The following is an 11563-nucleotide window of genomic DNA, read 5'->3' as shown; positions in this document are numbered from 1 at the left end:
CGAGCAGCTGATTTTGGACTACAACTCCCATCATCCCTAGCGAGCAAGACCACTGCTCGGGGATTGTAGTCCGAAAACAGCAGGTGACCCAAGTTTGGGCTAAAATATCCCTGCGCTGCGAGGGTTTTGGGGTGAGGTGGTCCCTTCCGACGCTTCTATGGCTCGGCCCTAAGGCGCTGAAGGAGCGGCGCCCGGAACCTTCCTCCCGGCGCTCTCTCGTTCCGCCCGGACCCCTTTCGCGGCCGGACTCCCGCGGGATGACGGGAGGGCTGAGGCGGGGAGCGATGGCGCTGCCCGTGGGCGCCTCCCGCAGCCGCTGCCCGTGGGCCCTGCGGGTCCCCGCGGCCCACCCGCGCCGGTACTTCCTGCTCCCGGCGGCGGGCCAGGCCAAGCCCGGCCGGGCCGGGTTCCCGCGGCCTCCCTCTCCCCGCAGGGCCGCCCTTGCGCCGCCCCGCCTGCCCGTTGCCCCCGCGCGCCCCTGCAGCGGCGGCCCCGAGCCCGGCGGGCGGCGGAAGGCCGGCGTGGTGGTGGTCGGGGTGCCCAACCCGCTCATGTGGCTCCGCACCCGCCTCTACTTCTTCCTCGTCCGCGCCTACTTCGACCAGGAGTTCAGCGTCCACGAGTTCACGGAAGGGGCCAAGCAGGTGAGGAGGGGCTTTGGGCAGGAAGCGAGGGAAGGAGGGCTTCCTCAGGGGGTCAGGATCCATGGGGCAGCAGTAGAGCCCCATGTCCCCTCTTTCTCCCCATCGGCCCTTGCCAGGGCCGGATTTTACGTATAAGCTAAAGGAGCTAAAGCTTAGGGCCCCACTCTCTTAAGTACAGTGGTACCTCGGGTTACATACGCTTCAGGTTACACTCTGCTAACCCAGAAATAGTGCTTCAGGTTAAGAACCTTGCTTCAGGATAAGAACAGAAATCGTGCTCCGGTTGCGCAGCGGCAGCAGGAGGCCCCGTTAGCTAAAGTGGTGCTTCAGGTTAAGAACAGTTTCAGGTTAAGAACGGACCTCCAGAATGAATTACGTACTTAACCCAAGGTACCACTGTAAAGGTAAAGGGACCCCTGACCATTAGGTCCAGTTGTGACCGACTCTTTATGAGCAATAAAGCTCATCTCGCTTTATTGGCCAAGGGAGCCGGCGTACAGCTTCCGGGTCATGTGGCCAGCATGACTAAGCCGCTTCTGGCGAAACCAGAGCAGCGCACAGAAACGCCGTTTACCTTCCCGCCGGAGTGGTACCTATTTATCTACTTGCACTTTGACGTGCTTTCGAACTGCTAGGTTGGCAGGACCCCGTCGCGGGGATTTGAACCGCTGACCTTCTGATCGGCAAGTCCTAGGCTCTGTGGTTTAACCCACAGCGTCACCCGTGCCACCTGCATCCCACTCTCTTGGGGGGGTCTCCAAAATAATTAAAGGGGAAAAAACTGGATGTACATTTCCAAAATATAAGATAAAAAACAAAAAAAATAAAACCTACATACAGCAACAGTGTTGTGTGTTGTGTAGGCTCCTATTTGTTTTGTTCAAATGGTTTTAGATAACCTGTTAAGTCCATAAATTACCATATAGCATATATTCAACACAAAAAACAGCAACAATTTGTTGTTGACAAAGGACAGCTGGATATATAAAGGGCCCCATTACCTTCAGTAGCTTGGGGCCTCATCAAACCTAAATCTGGCCCTGCTTGTCACTGATGCAGATCTTCCCTTGCCCCTTCTTTTCTGGCAGGAAGGGGGCATCATTTTGGGATCCGCCTCAGGCACCAAAATGTCTCGAGTCGACCCTGGGTTATGGCGACCTTGTCTTTCTTCTTCTTTGGCAATCACTTGTAGCCAAGTAAGGTTGTCTTCCATGAACACGGTGTGAATCTGTGACTGCGGAGGCTAATTCTGGATCCGCACGTCCTTCCACAGTGGGGACATAGATTTCCGGGTAAGAGTTGATCATAGTGAGGGATTGCCAAACCTGCCTTCCTCTTAGCACATTTCTCCCTTTCGTCCTGTGGTCGAGCGTCTTCAAAGTCCATGATACCTTTGGTAGAGGCTACTCTACAATTGGAGCACTCGCAGGCCAGTGTTTCCTAGTTGTTGGTGTTTATGCTACATTTATACCATTCATGGTTCACTAGGGACACTGGTGGCTCTGTGGTCTAAACCACTGAGTCTCTTGGGCTTGCCGATTGGAAGGTCAGCAGTTCGAATCCGCATGACGGGGTGAGCTCCTGTTGCTCTGTCCGAGCTCCTGCCAACCTAGCAGTTCGAAAGCACGCCAGTGCAAGTAGATAAATAGGTACCACTGTGGCGGGAAGGTAAGCGGCATTTCTGTGCGCTCTGGTTTCCGTCACGGTGTTCCGTTGCGCCAGAAGTGGTTTAGTCATCCTGGCCACGTGATCCAGAAAGAAATCTGTGGACAAACATTGGCTCCTTTGCCCTGAAAAGCAAGATGAGCACTGCAACTCCATAGTCGACTTTGACTGGACTTAACTGTCCATGGGTCCTTTATCTTTTTTTACACATGGTATAGTGTCCTCTTACCATGCCATTGGGCCTCTTCACCGCAGCAAAGCATAAAAGTACAAAACTCTAGAGTTGGAAGGGATGACGAGGGTCATCTATCCAACCACCTGAAATGCAGGAATCTTTTGCCCAATGCGGGGCTTGAACCCACAACCCTGTGATTAAGTGTCTCATGCTCTATTGATTGAGCTAAGGCAGAAGTTTGACGGGTGAAGCTGCCCAAGATCTGACTTCTTGAAGAAAAAGGTAACCTTGCAAACGAGCCCACGGGGGTTACTGGCTTGTCCTCTCTCAAAACCAGCAACTACTGAAGTAGCTTGTTTTTCTATGCTGTCTGCAGAGGAAAGGTAGCCTATCCCCCCCCTCCCCCGCCTAGCATGAAAATCCAAGTGGCAAGCATTTTAGCAAGCTAGTGTTGTTATTTATTTATTTCACATCCTGCTCATTTGTACGAAAACAAGAACAAAGTGGTTTACCAAAATAGCAAATAAAGTGGTGGAGGAAAGATCCAACAGTCCAGCCCACTAATGAGAAAACTGTGCTACTTCCACCTAGCAACCCGCTCATTCCTCGTTACATGTGGCAAGTTGTTAAGTGTAAGTCTCTTACAAGTGAACTCTATGGAGGGTACCAGTGATAACTAAATAGCCCCTCTGGGCACATGGACTGTATTGCTTTGAGTATTTGATGCCAAGGAAAAACAGTGATGGATGTTGAATTAGATGAATCCTTGGTTTGATCCAACAGGATCCTACCTCTCTTTCCCTGCCTCCCTACCACAACTACTCCAAAAGTCTAGTGATGAAGACTGCAGTGACTATGCCGTTCCTTAGTTTTCAGGATACTGTTAAAGGTACAGCAATCCAGCCAAGAAAGAAAGGTGGCATCCCTAACTCTGATTTCCCAGTTGCTTGAAGTTCTTCTCTATTGCTCCTTTTTCTACTGCACCACCTCTTGGTTGCGTAGGAGAGCCCTTCTTCCTTTTCTCTGGCACTATCCATCATTTGAGTCCGTTTTCAAGTTGCACAGACAGGACACCATTAAGCAGTCTAGGCAACTGAGCATAAAATAACCACCACTCCCTGTTTGCCAGTGCTTTGTTTGGGAATATAGCTGAACAACAAGAGCACATCGATTTGTGAGAAACAATATGTACTTAATACACAGAGAGAATACTGTGAATTTACTTCGGAGTAAAAAAATGATATTTGTTTGTGTGTCCTGTCTTCTAGGCTTTTGCTCTTGTTTCAAGGCTAATTTCTCAGTGTAAATATGATCTACTGGAGGAGCTTGTATCAAAAGAGGTAAATGTTTATTTCCATTGTTATGGTAAAACTGATATATCCATCGTTCCTTAAGCTGACGTAGTAGACCAAGGCTAGAATATATTATTTGGGTCGTGTTTACCTTCATCTACTTAAGCAGGAATAGCAACTGACACCTCAAAAAAATGGGTTTAGCACCTGAGCTTCTGGGAACAGAAAGCAGGATGTATCCTTCCTCCTCTGTGTCCTGCAGTTTATAACCTACTCACTGCCACTTTGTCCTCTCTTCATTCTTTCTTCAGTCCCCCCCCCCAATTTAACTCCCTCAGTTCTACTGCCATCTCTTAAAGAGGAATATGAGCCAAGTCACAGGTCCATAGCTCTTTCAGTAGGAAGGCTCATTCCTGGAAGATGTAGCACTACTAGGAAGACCATCTGTGAACACATGCAGAGTACTTCTCCCCTCATCAGTGAGCAATCTCCACCACCAGCCACTCATGGGGGGAAAGGCTCCCAAGTTAGAGACTGTAACCTTTATGTAGGGACTAAGTTGTGAGACCTGATTTTCTCAGTTAAGCACCTTGTGAAAAGGAGTGTGCCTGGTGCCCAAACTCGGGCTCCCTGTAGAGCACATCCTTGGAGATCCTGCCATCTTCCATTCTGTAGACGTGTTAACGATCATCCCTTCTCAATCAGATGCTGCAGGTGCTGAAGGAGAAGCTTTCTTCACTCTCCGAAAGCCACAGAAGTGCCCTAGCTGCCGACGTGGATGAAATAATGTACACAACAGCAGGAGATGTTGGCATTTACTATGACGACAGTGGTATGCAACCTGTTCAGAATGCTTTACTTTAAATCCTTTGGCCGCTTTTGGGAAACACTTATCATCCTTTCTCTGTGATACTGTTCAAAGTACCATATTTTTTGCTTTATAAGACTCACTTTTTCCCTCCTAAAAAGTAAGGGGAAATGTGTGTGCGTCTTATGGAGTGAATGCAGGCTGCGCAGCTATCCCAGAAGCCAGAACAGCAAGAGGGATTGCTGCTTTCGCTGCACAGCGATCCCTCTTGCTGTTCTGGCTTCTGAGATTCAGAATATTTTTGTTCTTGTTTTCCTCCTCCAAAAACTAGCTGCATCCTGTGGTCTGGTGCGTCTTATAGAGCAAAAAATACGGTACTTTTCTTCAATCTGATGCTAACATTAATAATATTAAGAAGAGTTTGGATTTGATATCCCGCTTTATCACTACCCGAAGGAGTCTCAAAGCGGCTAACATTCTCCTTTCCCTTCCTCCCCCACAACAAACACTCTGTGAGGTGAGTGGGGCTGAGAGACTTCAGAGAAGTGTGATTAGCCCAAGGTCACCCAGCAGCTGCATGTGGAGGAGCAAGGAAGCAAACCCGGTTCATCAGATTACGAGTCTACCACTCTTAACCACCACACCACACTGGCTCTATGCCACTAGGGTCCTGTACATTGTTCATCTCTTGGTGTGTCCTTGCCGCACCCTTTATAGGAAGGGTGGAGAACTTTGGACAGCAAAGCTATTTTGGGCAAGCCATGCCCATCCTCCCTACACATGTTGTTATGCACAATAAAGCATGGAAGTGCAGAGCTGTAAAGGAGCAATGAGGAGCTTAAGGTGAGCTCCCGGTTAACCTTTTGCTGGATCAAGGTGCGCTCCTACTACCCATTAGCTTTGAATCATTGGTTCAAAGATCAACATGGAGGTTTTTGAAAGCCCTTTTATGAACAGTCCCATGCTGCTCTTCAGACCTCTGTTTGTTTCTCTCTCCTTTGTGGTCCTGACAATTGGGACTTCAAAGGGCAGCATCACCTGATGGCATAGTGGTGTCAGGTCTGTCAAATTTGTAGTGGCAGGGATGGTGAGATGAGCATCTGGCCCGCTGCCTAGGAAAGGGTTCCCAGCCTTGGGTTAGAGTGCGAACTAGGGCTGAGGAAACCCAGGTTCAAATTTCTGCTCAATTGGGAAGCTCACAGGGCTGAGCTTGAACCAGTCGCCTTCCCTGAGTGCAACATACCATATTTTTCGCTCTATAACACGCACCCGACCATAACACGCACGTAGTTTTTAGAGGAGGAAAATCCGTAGGCATGCCTCCCGTAGGCATTCCCTCCATAACACGCACAGACATTTCCCCTTACCTTTTAGGAGGAAAAAAGTGAGTGTTATGGTGCAAAAAATACGGTAATTGTTTGAACTCATTGGAGGATGGGCAAAACATATAATGAATGAACAGCAGTAATTCCAGTGTTTGGTCCAATTCAGATTTGATCAATGAGCTCCCATGCTTAGAACTTGAAGCATACATAAGATTCTGTCGTGACTCTCTTTGCATGGCAGCATTTAGAGATATAGGGGTTATTCCAGATGGTAAGAGCAGGTTCCATGTTGTGGGGGGTGAGAAGGAAGAAGAGGGCCAAATTGGAGGATATATGAGAATCAGTAGCCCTGTCAGGGAGGCAATGAGATGCCCGAGAGAGTAACTTGCTTGTAATTAGAGGTCTACTTATAATCAAGCCGAGGGACTCTGAAAATGGGTCGTTACTGAAGAGCCACTAAACTTGATGGAGGAATTCAGTAGCTTTTTGTGTTCAGAGATGCAGCCAAGAACCTTTGAATGGCTGAGTGGAAGTACCATCCTTTCTCCATCAACAATCTGTCGCTTATCCCACCACCTTCCTCACCTCCTTGAAAACTGTAGTATGGGTAAAAGTAAAGGGGCCTCTGACCATTAGGTCCAGTCGTGACCGACTCTGGGGTTGCGGCGCTCATCTCGCTTTATTGGCCGAGGGAGCCGGCGTACAGCTTCCGGGTCATGTGGCCAGCATGACTAAGCCGCTTCTGGAGAACCAGAGCAGCACACGGAAGCGCCGTTTACCTTCCCACTGGAGCGGTACCTATTTTATCTACTTCCACGTTGACATGCTTTCGAACTGCTAGGTTGGCAGGAGCAGGGACCGAGCAACGGGAGCTCACCCCGTCGCGGGGGATTCGAACCGCCGACCTTCTGATCAGCAAGCCCTAGGCTCAGTGGTTTAACCCACAGCGCCACCCACTAGCCTTCCAAATTAGGCTGTATGTGTGTGTTTGTTCTTAAATGGAGCATCTGTCTGCTCCATCCTTTTTGTACCAATCCACGTGTCTGAAGCTGTAGAATAGTATTTCTTCTTCTAATACCCCTTTTATCTTGAAAACAGGAAGAAAGTTTGTTAGCATCCTGATGCGTTTCTGGTATCTGACGAGTGCTGACCTCCCTGATGAGACTCCAGATGGAACCAAAATATTCCAGGTCGTGTTTGGAGATGAAACTTCACAGGAAACGAAGCGTCTTTTAACAGCAAATTATGAGTAAGCACATCCTTGGTTTTCTACGTGGCGGCGGCATTGTGCTCTGTGTATAAAGAAACTACCATCAAATCAGTGCATTTTAGTTCAGGGTTTACTTTCCTGAAAAAAACCCCATGCCATTTTGAGAAAGCCACTTAGTTGACTATTTTCTCTCCTGAAATGTGAGCAACAGTAAGGTGGGTGTGGGGGATGAAGAAGATAATCAAATTTATGCACTTTAATTGTGAATAATATACATAAATGTGAATAAATGGCAAATAAAAGTCGAGACCAGAAATAGGTGCATTAAACTTCTCCTGCAAAAGAGAGAATGTTTTAACAGGTCTCCTAAAGTATTGATACAGAAACATTAAGATTTGATTGATTTATTGTCGCAACATTTAGTGTACCATTGGGAAGTATCCAGCTAAATAAAAAATTGTGAGAGTGGAAGAACCACTGGACTTTCTCTGCACCCCACACAATCCCAAAATCTGCTTCAGAGGGTTGGGGGGAACCCAAAACAGATTATCAGGAGCACAGGGGGAAAAGAGTAGGGAAATGTTTCCTTTTGCAAGGAGATATCCTTGTGCGGATGGAATATTTGCCTTATTTCTACATTGAAAACAACCCACTGGGATTAAGCAGCCAAGTTTGAGCCTATTATTACATTGCCAAATGATACTTTATCCATCAGTTCAGTATTGAATTTGCTACAACACTAAAAGCTTTATAAAGGATTTGGAAACGTTTTACTGCTTGGCTTGTGTTACAGTCTCTTATTTCTGTTCTTTCTCTCTCCCCCCCCCCCCCCCCAGATTTCGAAGAGAATTTACACAAGGTGTGAAACCAGACTGGACAATTACACGGATTGAGCATCCAAAGCTATTAGAATGAATTGACTGGACACTTTCATAGACAGTTATTAATATTCTGGCATATCAGAAGACATCTCAAGATTTGTGTGCCACAATCTTTTGTGGACTGCTTTTGTACTTCTCGATTACTGGAACACAGTCTCGCTCCAAAGCATAAAAATAAAATCTTTTTCAGCAGACTTGGAAACTTCACAGATGTGTTCTTTGCCCGCCGTTGAAAGCGTCATTCGAAGTCACTTTCAATACGAAGCATGATAATGCTGAGAAATATTAATGTAAATTTGAAAGAAAGTGATGCATCGTCTGGCAGTTCATAACTGAATGTCCTGTCCCCCCCCCCCTGCCCTCAATGATCTGTCCAAATGGTTTTTTCTTCGGGGGGGGTGCACAATAAGGAAAGGAGAGAAGTGAGTTCCAAACTTCCTGTTTTATGTGTCACCGAAAGTAAAAGTTACATAATGGATACATTATGAAAAAATCTTTGTTTTTTAGGAACATTAGAACTAATTTGCAGCCTATCTCAGTGGTGTCCAAACTTTGTTCAAAGAGGGCCAGATTTGATGAAGTAAAGGACCGTGAGGGCCAACAAAAGTTGTTGAGGTTTTTTTGGGGGGGTTGAGGTTTTTTGGGGGATTTTACCCCAGGAAATAAACTGCCACAGGGGCCAGATTAAACTGACCAGCCCCCGATATGGACTTTGGACATGCCTGGCCTGTAGCATTCCACTGTGAAAGAAAAGATGCTTAATAACTTGTGGTTATACAGCAAGTTCAGCTTTGTGATGAGCTCTCTTCCTTCACTGCCCTTTCCCCCCATCTCTTAAGGTGAGGTACATTAAAGGGTAAGAAGAAAGGGCTACTATAGGCTTGGTTCGATGAGCTCAATATGATTGTGGAGAGATCTGTAGACCATGAAGCTGGATCCTTATACGCTTGTAAGTGAATATTATCTCACCCTTGTGAAGGCATCTGTTTTTTAGCTCCTCACTATTTCAGCAATGCTCCTGCCCACCTAGCAGTTCGAAAGCACATCAAAGTGCAAGTAGATAAATAGGTACCGCTCTGGCGGGAAGGTAAACGGCGTTTCCGTGTGGCTTAGTCATGCTGGCCACATGACCCGGAAGCTGTACGCCGGCTCCCTTGGCCAATAAAGCGAGATGAGCGCCGCAACCCCAGAGTCATCAGCAACTGGACCTAATGGTCAAGGGTCCCTTTACCTTTATTTCAGCAATGAAGTGCACAGTCGTATTGCAATTTTGGTATAGCCTGTATGACTGTGGAAGGATTTAAACTCTGAACCTATATGGAGGCTTAGGCATATCTTAACTCCACATCAGACTAGACTGTCTCATTGGCAAAACATGTTCTGTGACTTCTCATTCCTCCTCCTACAATGACCTGCTCCTTTCTAATGCTGACCATAAGCTGGCAGCTTAGGCACTCATGGAAGAATCACTGCAGGTGTTACGTCAACATCAGCCATGATAAATGGATGCCCTGACTCTTCCCATAAGCCACAAATATATATCTCCATCGATGGTGCCGCCAGCATCAGACAACTCATTCATATGAATGGCATTCTAGTAAGCTGTTGGAGGAGGCAAAACAAATGACCTAGACTGCTTTCCCAAAATGCCTACCAATTCGGGGTGGAAGGTGGGGTGCTTTTTCTGCTGCTGTCCTGCTTTTATCATTCTCATTATCTGAAAGCTACCGCACCTACTGGAGAGGGAATATAATACAGTGGAAAAGAACTGATTAGCATGCAGACTCTCTGGAATCTTCATTTAAAACCAGTGTGGGGGACCTTTGACTCTCCAGATGTTGTCGAACAACTCCCATCAGCCCCAGCAAGCATGGCCAGTGGCCAGGAATGATGGTTCAGCAATATCTGGAGGGCCAAAGTTTCCCCACACCTGATTAAAAAAACATTAGGTAGCAGGTGATAAGAAACCCTCCTCGCCACAATGATCCATGTGACGGTCCCTCCAGGCTTGACTGCTGTAATTCGCTCTACGCGGGGCTGCCCTTGAAGCTGTCCCAGAAACTCCAGCGGGTGCAGAATGCTGCAGCGAGGCTCCTCACGGGGTCTCTGCCATGAGAGCATATTCACCCAGTGCTTTTCCAGCTGCACTGGCTCCTGGTGGAGTACAGGGTCAGATTTAAGGTGCTGGTTTTGACCTTTAAAGCCCTTCACGGCCTAGGACCCTCGTACCTATGGGACCGCCTCTCCCAGTATGCCCCACAGAGAGCCTCAAGGTCCATAAATAGCAACACCCTAGTGGTCCCGGGCCCTAAGGAAGTTAGATTAGCCTCAACCAGAGCCAGGGCCTTTTCGACATTGGCTCTGGCCTGGTGGAACGCTCTGCCTCATGAGACCAGGGCCCTGCGGGATCTGATTTCTTTCCGCAGGGCCTGTAAGACAGAGTTGTTCCACCTGGCCTTTGGCTTGGAGCCAATTTGATTCCCTCCCCCTCTTTCTTTTTTCTTTTCTCCACCTGTGATGAGGCTGCATTTTAATATTTTAATGTTTCAATATTTTAATTGTATTGTAATCTTGTTTTTAAGTTGTATTCATTCATCTTGTTTTTATTATTGCTTGTTAGGCGCCCTGAGCCCGGCCTTGGCTGGGGAGGGCGGGGTATAAATAAAAATTATTAGTAGTATTATTAGGTAACGATGATGGGAGTTGTAGTGCAAAAACAGCAGGAGACTCAAGTTTGGGAAAGCTTGACCTAAAAGAAGCATAAAAGACCTTACAGATTTTTAAAAAACAAACAAACCCAGCAACTAATTGTTAAGGAGAAAAGAATCTATATTATTTTTAAGTTTGTCCCATTAGAGTAACACATTGATGCTGAAATGATTATATAAAAATATAGTGTCATTAACTCACAGTCTCTCCAATGATTCCTCCCCCCCCCCCCCGATCAATTAGAATTTGCTCTATGTAATATTTGAATTAGCTTTACAGGTAGCTTAAAAAAAGTATGAGGCGCTGTTTGTGATGCTTTCAGAACCTTGTATGTGATTCTGTGATGTCACTAAGGAATGTAAGAATTGCTTTGCTGGGTCAGGCCAAAGACTCACAAAGCCCTGCATTCTGTTTCCTGTATAACTGAAGTAGCATCTCCACCCCCATCGTTCAGCCCGGACACTGAGATCCAGCGCCGAGGGCCTTCTGGTGGTTCCCTCATTGCAAGAAGTGAGGTTACAGGGAACCAAGCAGAGGGCCTTCTCGGTAGTGGCCCCCACCCTGTGGAACGCCCTCCCACCAGATGTGAAGGAAATAAGCAGCTATCTTATCTTTAAAAGACATCTGAAGGCAGCCCTGTTTAGGGAAGTTTTTAATATAGTTGTACCTCTGGTTACGTACTTAATTCGTTCCAGAGGTCCGTTCTTAACCTGAAACTGTTCTTAACCTGAAGCACCACTTTAGCTAATGGGGCCTGCCGCTGCCGTGCAATTTCTGTTCTCATCCTGAAGCAAAGTTCTTAACCCGAGGTACTATTTCTGGGTTAGCGGAGTCTGTAACCTGAAGCGTATGTA

The 11563-nt window shown here is 47.1% G+C and overlaps 1 protein-coding gene across 1 annotated transcript; it reads left to right on the top strand.

Moving 5' to 3' along the window:
• The first annotated feature begins 242 nt into the window (after positions 1-242).
• On the top strand, positions 243-8194 carry MAIP1 (matrix AAA peptidase interacting protein 1). The gene is made up of 5 exons (XM_082209737.1): positions 243-644; positions 3753-3824; positions 4482-4608; positions 7008-7158; positions 7956-8194. Exons 1-5 carry the CDS (start codon positions 258-260, stop codon positions 8032-8034), a joined length of 816 nt encoding a protein of 271 aa, XP_082065863.1. The 5' UTR covers positions 243-257; the 3' UTR covers positions 8035-8194.
• The last annotated feature ends 3369 nt before the right edge of the window (positions 8195-11563 follow it).

Source organism: Podarcis vaucheri, assembly GCF_965113315.1.
Source record: "Podarcis vaucheri genome assembly, chromosome: 1".
NCBI lineage: Eukaryota > Metazoa > Chordata > Lepidosauria > Squamata > Lacertidae > Podarcis > Podarcis vaucheri.
This window is presented reverse-complemented; position numbering and strand designations above follow the sequence as displayed.

Excerpts from the sequence above, each read along its gene's own strand:
- MAIP1 (XM_082209737.1), top strand. The coding sequence starts at position 258 with ATGACGGGAGGGCTGAGGCGGGGAGCGATGGCGCTGCCCGTGGGCGCC. Across the intron at positions 645-3,752 it reads TCACGGAAGGGGCCAAGCAG|GCTTTTGCTCTTGTTTCAAG; the intron begins GTGAGGAGGGGC and ends CCTGTCTTCTAG. Across the intron at positions 4,609-7,007 it reads CATTTACTATGACGACAGTG|GAAGAAAGTTTGTTAGCATC; the intron begins GTATGCAACCTG and ends TCTTGAAAACAG.